At 35.6% G+C, this 21,296-nt stretch overlaps 1 protein-coding gene and 1 pseudogene across 2 annotated transcripts; one reads left to right on the top strand and one right to left on the bottom strand.

The window, feature by feature from the left end:
- Positions 1-8,785: 8,785 nt before the first annotated feature.
- Positions 8,786-20,392, bottom strand: LOC131537248 (neoverrucotoxin subunit alpha-like). 2 transcript variants are annotated; one of them, XM_058770569.1, is made up of 3 exons: positions 19,926-20,392; positions 10,308-10,354; positions 8,786-10,233 (listed from the first exon to the last, which is right to left on the bottom strand). In XM_058770569.1, the coding sequence occupies exons 1-3, from the start codon at positions 20,039-20,041 to the stop codon at positions 9,968-9,970; spliced, it is 429 nt and encodes a 142-aa protein (XP_058626552.1). In that variant the 5' UTR covers positions 20,042-20,392; the 3' UTR covers positions 8,786-9,967. The 2 variants fall into 2 exon arrangements, 1 of the variants encoding a protein (XP_058626552.1); XR_009270209.1 differs by lacking the exons at positions 8,786-10,233; positions 10,308-10,354 and adding an exon at positions 15,015-18,941.
- LOC131537241 (serine/threonine-protein kinase pim-1-like) lies at positions 11,321-14,684 on the top strand (annotated as a pseudogene).
- Positions 20,393-21,296: the final 904 nt, after the last annotated feature.

Genomic DNA, 21,296 nt, shown 5'->3' with positions numbered 1-21,296 from the left:
GTTGATTCTTTGAAAGTCCACAAGAGGGTGCTATTAGCATGTGACAAACGGCTGATCGTTGCGTGATAATTGGAGTAGCCCCAGAGTGCACCCTGGACGATGGGGCGGGGCGACACATTAAGGTGGGGCGACACGTGTCGCTCCGCCCACCTTCAATTTCATTGGTTTATAGTACAGCAGAGCTTATTGGTGTAGACGTTTGCGCATCAGCATTCTTTTATATACGTTTTTATGAATGATCTACACTGTTTACAGACATTAAGTGCTAACAACAGCGATTTTAGTTAGAATGTGTTTTTTTTTTTTTTTATTTAAGATTAAGATTAAGTTCCTATCAAACGCTTGGTGGCGGGATCTCCAAGTACTTCGGGCAGAACAGAGCTGTGTAATATGAGCGGCTCACGAATTAAGTCTGGGGAACAAATTCTAAATTTGTGCCCATGATATAGTCCTATCTATGCTATAAATAGCCTCACCTATGAGAAATATTAATTATGTTTCTGTGTGATGAACGTAAATAGTGGTCCTCAATCTCAACAGGTGGGTTGCACGTTAAATGAAGTCATATTATTGCACTTTTCACTGTACACGAAGCAGACATACTTAAACATTGAGCAGTTTTAGCTGGGCGATGTTGATAAAAATGATCCACTGTTTGAGATTTAGCTGTTTTGTATAATGTATAATTTATATGTAGCCTATATTCTTTATTTAAGGATCAGTGGATAAAAACTTAGGATATGATGATAATTCACTGTAGTTCAGTAAGACACAGGACAAACCCGCAAATGGTTTTATTTTAAAGACTGCGGTGACAAATACAATAATACCAAATAGTCCATCAGCGTCAACTGGGGTTTTATGCGTGGATAATGGGAATAAAAACCTTGCTGAAACTATATATAGCCTATATATATATATATATATATATATATATATATATATATATATATATATTGCATATAGGCCTATTTTAAATGTTTTTGTTTACTAAAACAGCTGTTATTAAATCTGACATACAGCAAATATTATTATTAATGTGCATAGTTAAGCAATAAATGTTAATTTTCTCTGCAACATTTTTATTTATACTTTTATATATAGGCTATATGCACAAATTAAATGACTGGTTTTATGGCTCAATCCTCAATCAAAAGAACCAGGAATCACTGTACTATATTAGACCTACTGATTTTAGATTTTTAGTAGTTATTATAGTCTTTAATAAATAAAAAAATATTAATCTCAGAGAAGGTCTCTTTTACTCATTAAAAGTGCTCACGTACCTATTGCGCAAATTTACAGCTCTGAGTGATTTATATTTGATAGTTATGCAGGTCTATATGGGTACAATGATCGAGTGTTAATAACTGAATATAAATTCATCCCGTACACAGATTATAACACACACACACACAATGAGGGTGTGAATACATAAATAATTGGATTTTTAATATCTGCTGATGTCAAGGACACTTATTTACTGTAAGATAGGAACCTTTAAAAACTAAGAGAATCAATATAGGCTCAGATATTTTATTAAGATATAAACAAGGAAACATTGAGCTTGCCATGAAAACATTTTATTAGCACTTTATAATCTACAAGTTTGTGACGCATTGAGCAACGTAGGTTATAACTCATCTCTTTAAACAACAACAAAAAACAGTTAAAAAATGTTCGTGTTTATCCATCTCTAAGTCAGTTCAGTGTTGATTCATTTCAATTCAATATCTGTGTAAAGTACATCATTTATGCAACAAAGGCAATTCAGCTGTGAAGCTCCTCTATATATCATCATACAGCTTAGTTCAGATTAAGTTTTGTTCTCATTACAGCATAAAGCAATAGCTAACTTGGCTGTACTGCACTACCTTGGGCAAGCTGATGATGGTATATGTAGGACTGGGCATTGACAATTTTCATGTTTTGATTTAATATCGATAAACTAGCAATACGATTCAATTATGATTTTGATTCTACTCTACATTGATTAATTATCATATAATATTAGATGTATATGAACTAATGGTATAAACTATACAGGTAACTACACATTACTGTAATACTAAATAGGCTACTTACATTTTAAATGCTTGATTGAGGTCTTTGAACAGCTGAAAAACTGAATGAGTGATACATGAGTCGTGATACGGATTTCAGTAAGTTGTTATAGTATCTTTCAACCCACCTTCTTGTGTTAATTTACGTTTATTTCTTCTGTAACTAGCAGTCAATAGAGACAGCTGATCAGTTCATCGATCTGTAGTGCCCCAATAAAGAGCGCCAAAGCGGTATTTATTGTTTTAATTTCATAATACATAATACAATTTGAAAGCTGAGATTTTGTTTCAAATAACAAAGCTTTTTTCTTCACCAAATCAAAACAGTACAGACTAAAAGATTGATTGTTGGGATTTACGAACATAACGTTACTTATCCTTCTTCGTGCTTGTTGTCGTGCCTTGTGAGAAGCTGCACCGACTCCTTGCAGACCTAATCAAGCCAAACGGTTGAAAGTCAGGTAAGTTTGTAAAATTAGAAACGGAGATCGGACATATACTCTGTATGAACAACAGAATGACCCAGTATCGATTATCTGTGAGGCAGACTTACAGTGACATCACTGATGAAGACCTAAAGAAAACATTTGATTTGAAGGACTTCATTGCCAGTTCTCCTAATACAGGACAAAAGATGGTCATGGGACATCTTAAAACCAGAGTGATAAGGTATGTTTCAAACTATAAATATGAGTATATGTTATAACTTGTTTGTGAAATTTTACACAATACATTCAACCATGTAGAGAAATTATTAATATTCCTTATCTTTATGTGTACTGCTATTGCCAATAGGTTGCTTTATTGGCCAGCCAGGACATACAGCAACATGCAAAAGTTTGGGTATTGGGGGCATTGATGGCTTTAGCCACAAAATAATGTACCTGAAAGCCAGAAATAATAACAGGGCCTCAACTGTACTGCACAGCTTCTTGGAAACTGTGCGTGTTTACGGTCTGCCTCAGTATGTCTGCAGTGACCATGGTGGGGAAAATGTAGATGTAGCACGGTTCATGTTTGAGCATCCTGATCAGAGCAACCTGGTAGGTGCAGTAAGTCAGAGCAGTACAAAGTACTACAGAGTGTTTTGATTTGTTAATACAAATCTGCAGCACTGGTGTTAGTTGTATACGTCAATACTTCACATCTGCAATGTTGTATTTTATGTAATTTTTTTTTTTTTTTTGTTCAGATGTTTGTTGTATCAGATTTACTAAAGGATTGGCTGTTGCTTCATAAATGTAGTCATCTTCCCTAGTCCGATTAAGCTTTGCATATTTCCATTGTTAGCTGTTATTTTGTTGGAAGTCTGCCTTTTCTGTAAAATTCTGATTATTGAATGTGTCCTACATTTTCTTATAGAGCGCAAGAGCTACATCACGGGCTTTTATTGTTGTTGTTGTTGTATGTAATACTTGCAATACCTTATGCCTCTCAAGCAACTTTCAGTACATTACGCTTACTGAATAAACTTACTAGCTTGTAGTACATCTTTGGAGTAAAGAGCTTTTAGTATGTTGAAAACCTATAGAAATTAAACAAAATAGAAACAAAATAGAAACAAAAGTTGTCAAAAACACAATTTTAATTAACACCCCTACCCACCCCCATAAAAGTAGCATGATAGTGATCTCACACAGCTCTGGCAGTGTGTACACGTGTATGTGTAGCCAATCATCCACATTTGAGTGGATAGTGAAATTGCTGTAAATACAGACTGAAAAAAAAATATATATATCAAACCTGCTTTAAAACCCAGCAACACAACTGTAGCTGTATAACTTTACAACAGCAACACTGCTTTAACAAAAAAGCAAGATTTATCTGACATAATTGCTCTCGCGGTACTTTGATGTCATACACAGAACAAGTTAAACACCTACTTTGTTTTGTTAGGAGATGCACAACAGTTGTGGCTTTATAAGTAATATTTTCGTTTACACAATTTAGCAAAATCAGACAATATATCACAATATTAACTTCTTATTATTGAATTGTTGTAAATATCACGTTTGCAACTGGTCAGGGTTAAAAAAAAAAATGCTGGGAAATCACTTTGCATAACCCAAGAAGAGTGATTACTGATAGGCAGTCTAAAAAATTTCGTATTTTAGAGAAGAAAAAAAAAAATCACCCACTGACTTTCAAAGCAGCTACATAGTAACAACTTTCTACTTCAAGTACCTTGATAGAAATGTAGTGGAGTGAAAAGTATGATAGTTCTCTTTCAAATGTAGTGAAGTTAAAGTCATAAGCCTGCAAACTCCACACAGAAAGGCCTCCTGTCCCTACTGAGGAATACTACTCAAATAAAGTACAGATACTCAAAAAGTGTACTTAAGCACAATACTCAAGTAAATGTACTTCATTACTGTCTGCATCTGCTTGTATGTTATTTAGTTGTAAGTCTAGTATCAGTTTATGAGATGTGGGTAGTTCACCATTGAGTACTATGCATTTATTTACTATGCATTTATTCATGCATTCCCAAAAATAAACATCATATTACTTGCATTTACATTTAGGCATTTAGCATAAGTTTGTATCCAAAGCGACTTACAAATGAGGACATTAGAGGCAATAAAAATTTAAAAAAGAGCAATAATGTGTAAATGGTGTGACAAGTCTCAGTTAATCTAATGCAGTACACAAGGTGTTTTTTTGCAGAGCCAGTGGTGGTTTTGTAGGCAAACATCAATGCCTTGAATTTTTATGTGAGCAGCTATTGGTAGTGTGTTCTTTTCAGCTTGTTAAAAACTAACCTTGCAGCTGCATTCTGGATTAATTGTAGAGGTTTGATAGAACTGACTGGAAGTCAGCCTGGTCCAGCCTGGACAGAACAAGAGCTTGAACAAGGAGGACCTGATCTTCCTATAAAGAATATGTTTTGTTTTATAAAGCAAATCTGCAGGATTGGCCAGTTTTAGCAGTGTGGTCTAAGAAATTCAGCTGATCATCAATCACAACTGCACGGTTTCTGGCAGTTTTTGAAGGAGTTATGGTTGATGCGCCTTGGTGAAATTGTGAGGAAGTGATGGGTTTGCTGAAACCACAAGCGGTTCTGTCTCGGCAAGACTGAGTTGGAGGTGATTCTTCTGTTCCCTTATCCAGCAAGAAATGTCTGTTAGACATGCTGAGATGCAAGCAGCTATCGTCAGATCATCAGGATGGAATGAGAGGTAGAGTTGAGTGTCATCAGCATAGCAGTGATATGAAAAGCCATGTTGGCAAAACCTAGTGATGCAATGTAGACAGAGGAGAGAAGTGGTCCAAGAACTGAGCCCTGAGACACCCCAGTAGCTAGATGTTGTGACTTGGACACCTCACCCCTCCAACATACCTTGAAGGAACTATCTGACAAGTAAGCCTCATACCACAGGAGTGTGGTTCCTGAGATGCTCTTTGTCAATAGGGTTGACAGGAGGATCTGGTGGTTAACCGTATCAAAAGCAGTGGACAGATCCAGCAAGATAAGATAATACTGCAATATAAATATGCAGTCGAATGCTTGCATGTATAGCCATATGTCTTCAAATTTACCTTTTGGTTGGTGTTTTTACTTAGCTGATAGCACACTTACATATCAGACACGTCAAATGGAATATACCATCTATACTACATCAGGAAGGAAGTGTTTTTGAAATTGTTTGCTCATTTGCAGTTTGTCCGTAACACATTTAGAAGTGTCTGTCTATGTTAAATCTATCAATCTATCTACTATTTTCTGTCTATTGGCATAGCAACCACCTAGAATACCCTAGCAACTATCCAGAATACCTTTGTAACATCTTAGTATTTTTTAATTAATTGTTCAAAATGCTATCTATCTATTCAACGTTCTATATTTTTAAAACCACTAAAGTACATCAAACTTAATTTTTTTTTTTTTTTTTTAAGTTGTCTAGAACAAAATCTAGAACATTTTGAGCAAAAGTATACACGGGTACAATTATTCTTGCTCAGTGTACCATTTACACACAGAACAAAAAGGAAGATTTGATTAAACGCTGTACTTCACACAAGAAATATATCAAGGTAGGTATTTTACTAAGAAATTTTGCCACAAGGACAAGAACGTTAACAGTATTCTAAAGATTTGTTTTGGTTGAAAAAAAAAAAGAATTTTGATGCATAAATTACTGGTCGTATTAACTGTTTAATATTAATAAAACCATAACTGTAACGGGGTCAATGAGACATGCGGATCCAATTGCAAAGCTTTATTTCTGAACATAGACATGGTCATAACAGGCAGGGTCAAACAACGGCAAACAAGTATATAGAGGGCAAGGCAAGAGAAGTATCCTAAACAGGCGTGTTCAATCGTGAGCTAACAATCTCCAGAAGGCTAAGACAAAAGAGGTAATCCGTAAACAAAGCAATGGTCCGGCCCGGGGCAAACAGTATCCAAACGGCAAGGCAAGGGTTAATCCAGGGAACACAGGCTAGAATAAGAACACGGGAAAAACAGGCAAGGCAAGACTATGACAATAAACTGGGCTCCGTAGAGTAGCTATCGCTGGGAGAGTGATAAACGCTATACAATACTCGGCAGTGAGGGAGAGAAAGTCCATGGCTTAAGTAAGGCGTTCAAATGGGAATCAGCTGTGTGTAATCAGTGCAATCAGCTGTGTGTGTGTTGTCAGTGCAATGATGATGGGAACTGTAGTCCCATTCACTGTGGCGAGTGAATGGAAGTTCATAGACTGGATTCATGACAATAACAATATTGAGACACGAGTGTATATATTATGCAGAATCTTAAAATGTAGCCTACTTGAATTATATCATTTTGCTGGCTATGCAGTATTTGTATAGTAGGCTACTAACCCTCAACTGTACTATAGAACACCCTTTTGCAGTAGGCCTAATTGAGTTTCTAGATAGAAAGTTAATGGGTAAATGTATTACATTTCTAAATTAAAAGTGAAACAACTCCCAAACATAATTGAGGGAAGCATTCATAAGACATCGTTTTTCTTTTTTACCCTGTCCCTGACTAAAAGGCGAGGTGATGACGCCAATCATAGCTGGCCAATCAAAAAAGTAAGTAATTATGGCCTACTATACATATATAATTTAATGTAGCTGACATTATTGTCACCACCAGTGTGGAGAAAACCACTAGTTTTAATGTTCACACTGTGGGAATTTTTTTCAACAATGTACAGTCTACAATATGCACAATTTCACCCAAAATGATATATGGAACATGGTGTGACCACAGTGCAGGCCCAAGAGTAAATAATAGCCACAAAAGGGGTCCGCCAGTTTGGAGCAATGATCTCTGCAGAAAGGCGTAAGCTTGTGACTGTTGCAGTGGCCATTAATGCCCTGGAGAATTCAATCCCTTTATTTTTTTGTTTTTCCCCACAAACAATTTTACTCTCACTTCATCCACAAAAGGCCACCTGCATCAGCTGGAGCATCAAATGGGTCTGGTTGGATGAAAGCAGAGGAATTTTTGCTTCAGCACACTAAAAGAGCCCCTTTCCCTAAAAGAGCATTCACAGGTGGGCGCGTCTTTGTAAAGATGACGTTGCGTCTTGGTATAGATGCTGTTCCACCTGTGCGTTTCTGGATGCGGTCATTACCTGGCGTTGGGCATTACCCCCTGGGGTTGGCAGAGACACCAGCGGGGGCACTTGCATTTTTTCTAGATGACAGTTAAAAGAACTTAAACTGCTCCTTTATTTTTGATTGGACACATAAAAGTAATGAATCACTTGAATCTGTAAAGGGTCTTTTATTTGTGTATGCTCACCATATCAACAAAATGTTGTGCTTTTGTAAAAATAAATAAATAAAATAAAATAAACAGGGTTTGCTTTCAGTTGTCTCAGTCTCTGTGAATATCTCTCTGAAATGTGTCACGAAAATGAACTGAAACTCAGCAAATACTTGATGCACAGACATTACAGATATATCTATAGAAAGCTTGAAGTGTCTACCTTTAATGAAAATGTCAGGAAATTTCTTCTAAAATAGCTGAACTTTATTTGGGGTTAATCAGTGGCACTTTAAATGATGGCAGGTGTGTACTAACTCCTATTTAACATGAGTTTAAATGCTTAATTCTGAACACAGCCTCATGCCCTGTTATAAGAGGGTGTGTAAACTTATGCAACCACAATATATATATATATATATATATATATATATATAAATATACATACATATATATTTTTATTTTTTTTACTTGCTGTTTATTTTACTTCCTTCCCTAAAAGATTTCAGTTTGTTCTGAAATGATTTATCTTGGTCTCATTTTTTTTTTACATCACAGAAACCTGACATTTTAACAGGGGTGTGTAGACTTATTATTAGTACACTGTAAGACAAGATATCTAGAAAAATGGAAAAGGTACTAGTAATTTTCCAGGAAATTATCCGTTATCCATTATCTGTTGTAACCCTGCAACCTGAAAACACAAAATACAATAATTAAATGCATAATTAAATTAATAATTAAAAATGCAGGTAAAAAAACAGACAAATTCCATCACATTAACACAGAAGATTGTGTCCTATTTTTTACAGACTTTTCTTAGAGTGTAGCGTACTAACTATTAATACACTACTTAAAAGTATAATTGTTCAGAATGTGTAGTTTTACTTGTTTACTAGCTAATAAAAAAAAAATTGTAATCGTTCAAAAATGTGTACATTTTCAATAACTCTATGTATTTATATTTTAATATTATATTATGCATTCCTCAGTGAAGGTAGCTGATGCTCATGTCTTGAGTGCAGAGATTGCTGTCCTACTGGCGAAGGAAGTGATAGAGCCCATCCCTCCAGCCAATATGAAGACAGGGTTTTACAGCCCCTACTTCATTGTACCCAAGAAAGGCGGTGGGTTATGGCCAATCTTGGGTCTGCCTGTCTTGAACTGGGCCCTGCACAGGCTACCGTTCAAGATGCTGACACAGAAACACATCTTCGAATGCATCCGTCCCCGAGATTGATTTGCAGTGATTGACCTGATGGATGCGTTGATGAGAATGTTCATGTCTCGATCCTTCCACACCACAGACACTTTCTGCAGTTCGCGTTTGAAGGATGAGCATATCAGTACAAGGTCCTGCTCTTCGGGCTGTCCCTGTCCCCCACTGTGTTCACAAAATTCGCAGAGGGGGCTCTTGTTCCCCTGAGAGAGCAAGGTGTTCGCATCCTCAACAATCTCGAGGATCCTGCTTTCAAAGCTAACTTGCTATTGCTAGCCGATCTGAAATCGCCTACCCTGCCTTTATAAAAAGTACTTATACATAGAAAAATAACATGCTTTGATTCATGTCAAGCTTATAATGTCAGAAACTGATTTGTCATTGCGTTTTATTATTTCTGCACAAAAACAATAGAGAAAAATGAATGACGTTCTTCATGAATCATGTTTGTGAAAGATACATTTCAATGGAAAGGTAATTTTCATAGTAATAATACAAATGATTGATGTGACACATCGTCACTCAGCGCACACACTGATCTGACTATATGAGGATTTATTACACACATTTATTCTGGCTGTTATTTCACTGACAGAAGTTCAGCTGCAGTATTAATGTCATTAAGAGAAAAGAAGTCTTTATAACATATCATGTATCATGCAGCTCAAAGAATTATGGGTAGAATCTCTCGTCAGTCTATTGTGATTCATCAACACAGTTTCACTGATGATCCAGAACAAACACCAAACCCAGGATAGAGCGGCTGAGTGAATGTGGTCTGTTCTGTGTTTGAGACTCATTGTGTCAGAGATGCTGTAGAAGGACAGGGTTCCTGCACTGGGATCCACATACACTCCTATTCTACTGCTGATGGGCTTCACAAGGAGATCAGTCTCAATGTTTTTGTGTATGATTGAGTAATTGGAGCGAGAGCTGAATAAACTCCAGGACTGATCATTAAATCCAAACACACTCTTTATTCCCTCCCTTCCTGGTGATGCTCTTATATGACACTGTTATGAACACATATTTCCCACTCCACTCAATCTCCCAGTAACAGCGTCCACACACACTTTCTCTACACAACACCTGACAGTCTTCAAATCTGTCTGGATGATCAGGATACGGCTGTTTCTCTTCCACACGTGTCACCTTTCTGTACTCCTCAGACAGAAAGAGACGCTTGTTTGCTTTGTTTGGATCCAGTGTGAGAAAACAGGCATCTGAACACAAGAACAGAGACATTTAGAACACAACAACAATCACTGCAGCTGTGTGTGTGTGTTTGTAGACGTACATTTCATTAGTCCTGCTGTAATCCTGGATTGTCCTCCATGATCCACACTAGAAAACACAGAGTCACATTCAGTCAGTGAACAAAAGGCTGCTACTAGAGATGTCACAATTGTCAATATAATATCAAACCATTCGGTAGGACATCCACGGTTCAATATGCGTTTGTGAATTACGCCTCCCTGCTTATAACTTATAAATGTTCCCTCTAATTTTTTTTCTTGCGGAGCAAAACTTTTCTCTATTGGGCGGACATTTCGGCCACCTGAGCAAAAACACTCTTTATACCAGACCTGTACAGCGCACACACAAAAAAAGTGTGTAACTTTTAACTTTAATGTGCTATTTATATTTGATTTGACCCTTGATGTAACTAAATTATGTATATTTTAGGTTACCTGAGAAAACATTACAGTATAATACAATGCCGTTCAAAAGTTTGGGATCAGTAAAGTTTTTTAAAGAAGCTCATCTGTATCTATTTCACAAAATAATATTGTGAAATATTATTGCAATTTAAAATAAAAAAAGTTTTCTATTTTAATATACTTAAAAATATAATTTATACCTATGAAGCAAAGCTGAATTTTCAGCATCATTACTCCAGTCTTCAGTGTCACATGATCCTTCAGAAATCATTCCAATATACTGATTTATAATCAATGTTGGAAACAGCTGTGCTGCTTAAAATTGTTTGGGACCTGTGATAATTTTTTTTAGGATTCTTTGATAAATAAAAGGTTAAAAAGAACAGCTAATAGATAGTAAAGACTTATATTGTTAGAAAAGAGTTCTATTTTGAATAAATGCTGTTCTTTTTAACTCTTTACTAACAAAAGTATCACAGGTTCCAAAAATAAAAAATTCCAAAAAAATATTAAGCAGCACAACAGTTTCAACATTGATAATAAATCAGCATATTATAATGCTTTCTGAAGAATCATGTGACACTGAAGACTGGAGTAATGATGCTGAAAATTCAGCTTTGCTTCACAGGAATCAATTATTTTAAAGTATAAACTATTTAAATTATTAGTATAAAGCAGGACTCTTCAAATCTGGACCTCGGGATCCAGATACAAATATCTGTACCCGAGCATTGCAATTCTTTCTCTTTTAATAGAATTCAATCAAATGGCAAACTTGTTTTTTGCGTGTGCGTGGCACATCATCACCAACAAGCTAAAACCGATACGGGGGTAATATAGGCAAGCGGTAGACTCCGGTCAGAAAAGCGGTCATGGCCAAGTGGTTCTACTCTACTTTGAACTATGTGGGGTGGTTCACCAGCAATGACTACCATTTCATCCGGTATAGAAACGACGGCTGTTGAAACGGCTTTTCTTCGCAGTTTGGATTCTGCATCTTCATCTACACTTGATCTGTCACTTGTGGCAGTGTCACCTGTGTATAATCAACTTCAGGAGTCTGATGGCAGCAATGTGGACCCCTCAGTGGTGAAAGATCTACTTCATGTATGTAGTGCTTAATCGGTGATCATTAAGTAGACTTAACTCTATATGCTCTATATATATATCAGTACAGTGTCTATTGCAGTGGTGGAATAAATACTCATTTAAGTAAAAGTAGCAATGCCACAGTGGATAAGTGCTCTGTTACAAGTAGAAGTACTGCATTTTAGGGATGCTCACTACACTTGGCCGATCTCACGAACCGATCGCAATTTGATGACGTCAACGCGTGAGGACGTATATGATGTGTGGTGACATAAATTATTTGGTGCCGCAGTCATGTTATCGCCAGTGTGGAAATGCAATGGCGTTTCGAGAAACAATAAAAAATTAGCTATTTGTCGTGTATGTTTTGCATGATGATATGATGAATGGATGGTTCATTTTTAACAGCAGATTCAGTGACGTTAGAGCTGATCTGCGCATCACTGCACATGTCTGCGGCGCTTTACAGCTCCACGGGAGCTGATCATGGCCGCTCTAGTCAATGCTTGTGTTTATTATACCGGCCATGCCGCAGCATGTTTCTGAAGCGGCTCTCCGCGCTGCTTGGCTAAAAATAGTTGAAAGAATTGAAAGTTATTTTATTTTTTATTTTTTTAATTAAAAATTAAATGAATGCAATATAAAGATACATCCCAACAAGCTTTTTTCATTTATTTATGTATTTTATTATTTATTTATTTTTCACTTGGTAGATCTCGGTGAGTTTCTCATTTGAAAAGTAGATCCCCAAACAAAAAAGTGTGGGCACCCCTGCTCTAGGTCAATAATCATCAAAACAAATGTTGAACTTTTGCATTTGGACGGTTATAACGGCCATTTAATAACTCTGTTCCAACAAAAGAGCTGGACAAGTTTACTGCTATAACCCAAAACAGCTGTAACATTTAAGTTTTTCATTATTTTAATTACCATTTAGCTGTTCACTTAAATAGTCCTCTAGTGTGTCAAATGGATTTTAATTAAAACTAATTAAAATAACATTACCATTTTATTTAATGTCATCTACATTTACTTCTTTGTAAACAGATCATGTTTGCGGGAAGTACAAATTGAGTGACAGTCTGGTTAAGGTATTATTTGGCTTACTGTGTAAAGGGATTCGCTACAAGGATGGTCTTAAGGTATGTTTTTTTTTTTTTTACTTACAATTTTTGGATTCTTCTAGTCCTTTTAATGTATCTTATGTCCACTATTTAGAGAACTCAACCTGTTTAAACTGTCAGACGGATTTAACATTCTTTACTAGGTTTTAAATTACTGCTTGATATTTAAATTCCCAAAACTTCTGTTCTATAGGATTTATGGTTGGAATGAAATCACCCCTGTGCGCATGTAAATTGTTTTTTTTTTTTATTATTATTAGGTGACTGTAATATATTTCAAAATGACACAAGGTACCAACATATCACCACTGTGAGTATGCTGCGCTCTCAATTCCCTTTCAATCAATTAATAACATCTTATCTTATATTCATGTTAATCATGGACAAATAATTTTCAATAGGCAAACTTCCATTGAGAAACAATTTGTAGGTCCTTACATGGAAAACGACTTAAGTCTAATTATCACATTTTCTTTCTTTTTAGGCTTTTAATCCTAAACCCATTCTCTTTTAGAGACTGGCAGTCATGGCCAAATGGAACCCAGCAGTCTGCATATAATTAAATTGCTGGACTGGCAGGATAAACCAAACTTCTACCTCATAGTCATGGAGCGCCCCATGCCAAACATGGATATGAGAACATTTCTGAAATGCAGCGGAGGTGTCCTCAGTGAGCACACAGCACAGAACATTATGTGGCAGGTCATTTATGCTGCTAACTTTTGCTGTTATCGTGGCGTTTTCCATCGTGACATCAAGCTGGAAACCATGATCATGAACCTAAGTGCACTGGAGATTTTACCATGCAAAGCCTGCAATGGTGTTTTCACTGGGGGTGCTTCTGTTTGTAATGCTGTATGAATGTTTTCCAAATCGCAACGACTTATTCTGCTTAAGCAACAGCCAGTCTGTATTTGCTGTGTCACAAAGTGAGATGTTTGGTAAAGACCGAATGATTTAAGATAACGTGTGAAGTTTAAGGAAATAAATTTCTCTGTTTTTTGCACAGAATGCATCATTTTTTTTTTGTTGGCTTGTCTGCAGCGCCATCCAGAGCACAGAATTCCTCTGGAGCAGATGCTTTATCATGACTGGTTAATGTTGGGTTTCCTAAACACCCACCTCATAACCAGAATGCATCTAATCAGCATTCACATCAATGAAAAATATGTTTATATTGTATGAAATGTTTTCTATATATAAAGACCTGTATTGTGTTCTTCAAGAATGCCTCCATTTTACTAGGCATGTTTTTATATGCTGTTTATTTAGTGTGTCAAAAAAGCTTATTTAGGCTTTTGTTTCAGGTCACCACATAAGACATGGAGAAAAGCAGAAAATGGCCACATGTTTTCTCTCTTCAGTTAGTGAGGTGTCTGGCAGGCTGACATGAGTGGCCTTTCCATCCCTTAGGGATGTTTAAAAATTGTATATACTGTAAGTGGTTTTATACATTTTATATTTAAAGCTTTTAATGAACAAATATTGGTAAATGAACGATGAAGTCAAATTGTTGATTTGAAATGTGGGTGGAGGATTTGTATTGTTTAACACACTGAGGAAGGCCTTTGAGCTGAAACGTTTGTGTCCTTGTCCTATTGGTGATAAATGTAGAATAAAATGAAAAGATTTTGTATAATAAGTGATTTAATAGATTAATGCACCTAAACGAAAGATCAAGTGACGGAAGAGCACAGTGCAATCAACTTTTGTGGAAATACATTTTATATTTAAAATATTTATTATAAAACTGTTTAGGCCTTATTACTGTCTTTGTTTTTCAAGACAAGCCATGATCAGAATTAGATCAGATCAGAATTAGCTTTATTCGCCAGGTGTGCGCAAACACACGAGGAATTTGTTGTGGTTTTAAGGTGCTCCTGGTACATACATACATACACATCTGACATGAGAACAGAAAAAACATTTAAATAGTAAGACTTAACAATGGATAATAATAATAATAATAATAATAATAATAATAATAAGTATGAATCTGGAACAGTAGATTTATGTACAGATTTGTGCATTATTTACTCTATATACAGCTGTATAAATAAACAGATATGTATGTGTATTTACATAATACTTGAGAAAGAGGCAATAATTAATGCTAGAGCTGTCTTCTAATTGACAAACTCCGGCGCTCCCGTCCTCATCTCACAGAATTCATCTGATATGTTGCCTTTTCTATGATAAACACCGGTTGCGCCGCGTTTTTTTTGTGGGCGTGTAGTGCTGCTTACACTATTCTTCTTAAATAAGCCACTATTGCCGCCATACATACACTTTTCATGATAGCCAACATTTCAGCATTGCGTACAAATTGCGCAAAGCTTTGCATGGTACAGCACCTGAGTACATTTCTGATTTAATTTGTCTGTATCAATCTAATAGGTCTCTGCGGTCAGATGATCAGTTAAACCTTATGGTTCGTCGAGGTTTGTTTATTTTTTATTGGTGTCTGTCTCTGGTTTTATGCTTGTTTACATTTTATTTTTGTGTACAGCACTTTGGTTCCACTTTGTGGTGTTGAAAGTGCTTTATAAATAAAATTGAGTTGAGCTGATTTGTAAGTCTCTTTGGATAAAAGTGTCTGCTAAATGTAAATGTAAATTTCTGTTAAATTGTCCCTGAATGACAATTTATTATTGTGGTGCTTTTAAATATGATAAAATGCAAAATACACATATACTTCGCTTACTATAAATAAATGTGCAACACAAATTACACCTGATGTATAATTAAATTAACTTCCACTGCAAGTTGTCCTCGACATCTCAATTTCAGGGGAACTGGAGTTCCTGAATGTGATGAATCATGGCATACGGTTATTGCTCAATGGTACCAAATGTCACAGTCTGTGTCTCATTATTATCTTTAGCCAGGGTCACACTACATGATTTTTGGCTGGATTTTGCTGTCGTGGACAGATTTCCACAGTCTGCGACAAAACCCCCAGATCGTGACCAAATAGGTGTTCATTGCGGTCGTCGAAGCTCGTAAGTATGAGCAGGTACTGTCGGTGCCGATAGCCTTTGCTGATCCCACTCCCCTCTCTCTTCCCAATGCTTTCCTGTAATTTCTCTACTGTCCTGTCCATTAAAGAAAAAAAAAAAAGTATAAGCAGGTCAGCAACGTGATCCGAAACTGTCTCAACCTATCACAGACTCTACGACATTTTCATACCTGTTTGATATTATCGCCATGTGAGCGACATAATGACAAGGTAGAACTAATCCAGCCAATCACAGTGCAGAAGATATAAACATAGAAAAGTCGATCAAATTAAACATACAATGTCTTCAAGGAAGAACGTAGGTGGTCCTCGGTGTGTTTGGACACGTGAACTAGAAAGCAAAACTGTAGACCTTTGACAAGAACATGACTGTTTATTTGATGTATCATCAGAAAATGACCATAACCGCACTGAAAGGAAAAGCAGTGGACAAATATTGCCACAGCACTTCAGCAGCCAGGTGATTAATAGTTCTAAAGAATTAATTAAAATTTTCTTAAAATGTATAAACCTTATACTTGAAGAAATGGCCTATAATTGCTGTAATTTCTCGCAAGAATTTATGTGAGAAAATATATTTTCGCTGATGGTCGGGAACGCCTCTTCACTGAATGTTTTGTAGTGTGTGCACCTCTTCAGCGTTGTGTTGTGTAGTATGCGCACAGCTATGACAAGACGACAACAGATGAGAAGAAATCTTACTGCGTAGTGTGAGCAACACAGTGAGTACATTTACATGGACAACAATAATCCGATTTTAACACAATTAAGACAATACTCTGATTAAGAATCTACCATGTAAACAGATTTTTGATTACCTTAACCTTACTAGTCTTGAGTCATATTCAAAGTAAACAGAAATCGAATTAAGACGTGGATTATTCCTATTTTAGTCACATTTTCGAAGTGCAGTATAGACATGTACACACCTTAATCACATTATTACCGTCGCAGTAGTCAACCGTTTGACGGCAAACAAAAGAGCATGGCTTTAACAAACGCCATCGTCTGTTTGCACGTATAGCATGACAAATAATTAACTGCACTTGAAGCTTTCGTAAAATTAAAAGTGAAACACCCAAAACTGTATATGGCATCATAACAAAGACGAACTATGTGTTTATACGTGAAATTCTGGAGGAGACGTCAGATGGCATCGCGTGGGGACGTAATGACGTGTGCCATTAATCGATCTATGCACTAGAACATGTAAAGCGGGAACATGAAAGGATTATTCTAAAAGCAACTCATGTAAACACCTTAATCATAATATTGTCTTATTCAGAATAAGGTAAATAATTAGATTACCAATGTCCATGTAAATGTAGTCACTTATTCAGCTAGTCTTTCAATCATGTAATGTGAGATTGCCATAAGTCTTCCCTGTGTGACCTAGTTTCTGTCTCCCTTTTGATTTCGTAATTTGATTCACCTGTGTCTTATTAATTATCTTCATTTGCCAGTGTATTTAAGTTCAAGTCTGTTCTGTTTGCACTTGTCCAGTATTGTATGACTTGTGCGTCACCTGCCTGCGGTTATACCCTTTGTGTGGATTTATTAAAATATTATTTGACTTCATCTTTTTTGTGCGTGTATGCAAAATTAGCAAAGGAAATAAGTAAATTTAACGTGGCCAGTTAGAGTGTGATGAGTATTGTAGGGTAAACTTAAAAGAATTCAGTAGAAATTACTCAAGTACATTACAAGTGAACCACATGCTTTATTGGCTTTTTTCAGCGCTATGTTTTTTGAGTAAAGTTTACAAACCATGACTGAGTGAAATCACGCATGTAAGCAAGTAGACAGCTCGTTATTCTTTTTAAGGTAATATGTTGACTCAATATAATTATTAACTGAATGAACACAGAGACCTGAATACTTGGCACATGATACACAATGACGGTGACAATCAGTGAATAGTGTTTGAGCACAAATGGGTCATTTTGAGTAAACGATTAACTCCAGATGTCACAAAACAGCAAGTTACTTAACCTAACAAGAAAAGCAACCATAGAACTGTAAATACATCTCGTAAACAGCAAAAAATGTACCTTATTATTCATGCCCAAGTGCATGATGGGAACAACGGGATCATGACTTTGATATTTACTTAAACAATCTGTGTAAAAATAACAAACAATTCCAAGTACAATATACTTAAGTTTAAACTTTAAATTCTACAAGCTTAAATTGAGTACTAATATTGAATGTACTAATTTTTTTTTATTATTATTCTTACCTGAATTAAATTATTTAATGTAGAAATTACAATTGTTTTTCTTTAGTATTTACATCACTTCTTTTTTTTTTTTTTTTCTCAGTGTACGCCATTTACTGCAATGCTACAATCCTGCTTATTTAAAGTCTGGCGAGTGAATGCAGGTCAGTAGAAAGGAAAGTGCAGTGTAACACACCCTTGAGCTAAAAGTAGACTATTGTGTGCTCTCTGCTCTCAGTATGTGTCATTTGAATTAAGGGAACCTTCATTTGAATTTACGGATCATATATGTGAGTCAAATACATTGGTATACACCTCAACACTAGTTAATACTGCACTGAACAAGTTAAATATTGATAACATCACTGAATACCATGTAGTTAATAGGATAGTCAACAATGTGCCTAACTTGCGAGGTGTAAGCGTCAAAACAGTTGAAATACAATGTATTTGAGTTCATGACATTTCCTTTTGTTGCAAATGATTTCTAAAAAAGCAAATCCATGAACTGTTTTTCAAAAGCAAATAAGTGAAATAAGACAGCATCGCTTTTGGCTTTGGAATGATTTCAGACATGAAATGCAATGCTGGTGTATTGCATTTTGCATTGCTCCTACCGTGCACTTCACTGTGGCATGAATTATCTTCCATAAAGTACAGTTCAGAAAATAGGAGTGAAATCTACAAGTAAAAAGGTATTTTTATTTCACCATATAATAAAGAATAGGACAGATGTTGTATATTAAAAGGGGCTCAGGTTTTCAGGGAGTTGTAGTCTCAGAGACATTCTGAGTGTGAGAGGTAGAGGCAGTTTCAGATCCTGTGGCAAAAGAAGAAACTTTTATACTCTTGAATTAACTTTTTTTTATCAGAATAATAGTTACTGTGATGAAAAATGTTCATATACTGTATTCTAATTTATAGAATTAAAAAAAAAATTAAATTTAGCTTAACAATTAAAAAACCAAAAAAAAAAAACCTTTGTCTGTCAAGCTAAACTGTACCGTCAAATAAACGCTGGCAAAATGAAATGACAGTTAAATCAGGTAGCTGACATCACTTGCTAGCAGGGAAAACTAACAGATAATGTGAGAAAAATCGGTCTAATTTTTATTAGTAATGCAATTTTAATTAAAATGTAAAAAAACAAAAACAAAAAAAAACATGAAAGTCTCTAATTGATAAGCATTTTTATATTTTTGCTCAGACATTGTGCAATTGCTCACTTTAGGACAGAATGTCTAATCTGTTAGTGTCCACCCTGTTATAATTCATTGATGAATTGCCTATTTTCCTTTTTTTTGTCACTTTGGATAAAAATGTCTGCTAAATGAATAAATGACTTAACATATACATGGCAGTAGTGTATTTAAACTTCGAAAGTAATGTCTTGCATACTATTTTCTGTCAAAACCCAGTTCATACCAAAGTAATTTTGCCGGCATTGTTTAAAAAAAAAACCCAATGATAATCAATGATAATTTAATACAGTATCAATAACTTATTACTTTAAAAAGTAAACTAAAATGTATTTTTATACAATTATATATGAAAAGAAAAAAAATTACAAATTTGCCACCAGATAAGCTGTTAATAATGTTCACAATGACCGTACATTAAAATCATAGGTCTTTTAAACTGTTGTTCATTTGTACCTAACATAGTGGACAAACTCCCCATCATGATTATACAAGAAGATATCAAAAATTGTTTGATTTTCTACATTTTATAATATTCAAAGGGCACCAAACACCAGGAATGAATCATATGCTCAGATGGACAGATCATACAATAATGTGCTTACCTTGATATTTTCAGAAACTCCCCTCCAGTTGTGGCTTGCTGATGATTAGTTCTTGTTCGGTGTCCTCTTTCATTGTTTCGGGTGAATTGTTTTTCACCCTGGTGGAGATCCACCATAACATCACCAGACTAGCAGTGATCAACATGGTTTGGTGTTTTTGGGAACCAGCAGAATCTTCTAGACAACTGTTTAAAGTCTTGTGCACCAACTTGCACACTTAACATACTGGACTCTTGAGTCAGCTGAATTAAGAATGCAATTGAACACTGAATATAGACTCTTTTAGGGCCTACGTCACAATTACATCACAGTGCTAGCTGGAGGCAAAACAAAGCGAAAACTGGAGGCGGCCCATTCAAACCAGCACAGATTCGGCTACATAAGGAGCTTAAAATATCATCTTGTTGTGATTGTTGGGTTCCAGAATTGATATAGTTGAGGCTCCAATTTGAAATTTTAATGCTTACCTGCTGCCATTGCCAGACAAAAAACCAAGGACAGCTGTGATTAAACGTGATAAAACTAGACAGAAACGATCATCAAAAATGCTCCTGCTTACAGCGCACACTTCTTATCAGAAAAGGTTAAATAAAGTGTTGTCTTGTTGTTAAGGATTATGGTTTGTGTTACACATCTATGCATATCACGACTATGTTGTGTATTAAATAATGTCTGTGTGCATGTGTGTAAAACAACAAACTGACGATTTATGCTTAATCATCTGTAATTGTATATAAATTGTGACTGATTGTGGCTGGAATTTTTAAGAACTTGGTAAGAAAGAATAATCAAATATAGAAAGTTCAAAATTAGTTTCTGTAATTTCTCTTTCTAGAAAATACATCTTTAAATATACTGTCTGTAAAGGTACTGTAATGTCACTGTAAACTTATATAATTTACAGGAGGTATACTTTAAAATAACTATTTGGCCATTACATGATACATCTTCAAATAATATATCCATCATGTTTAACTTTTTTTTTTTTTTTTTGTATTTTGGCCCAGTTCACGTAGCTGTAAAAATAGTTGATATCTAGCTATGTATTCTCCCCTTTAAAAAAAAATAGCCATGGTTTTGCTACTCTATCCAGCAGTTAGCCTAAGTTATATCAGTACCACTGTAGTGAAGGAGACTGAATAATGAATATTTGCAGCCTCTCAGACAAACCACAGAGCGATTTTATTTTATTTAAAGAGATTTACATATTAGTCCGTTTTATTCTAAGAGTATATAGGATGGTTTTCAAAATAATATTAATAGTAAACGGTCAGCTTTTTCCTGTGGTGATTTGCGTGTGTTTACACTGTGTGCTCCTGAGCGTGACCTAAAACATGGCGGAATCCGACCCGGCGTGACAGATTCCCATTC

Source organism: Onychostoma macrolepis, chromosome 03, assembly GCF_012432095.1.
Source record: "Onychostoma macrolepis isolate SWU-2019 chromosome 03, ASM1243209v1, whole genome shotgun sequence".
Taxonomy (NCBI): Eukaryota; Metazoa; Chordata; class Actinopteri; order Cypriniformes; family Cyprinidae; genus Onychostoma; species Onychostoma macrolepis.
The sequence above is the reverse complement of the archived record's forward strand: the minus strand, read 5'-3'. Positions and strand labels throughout refer to the sequence as shown.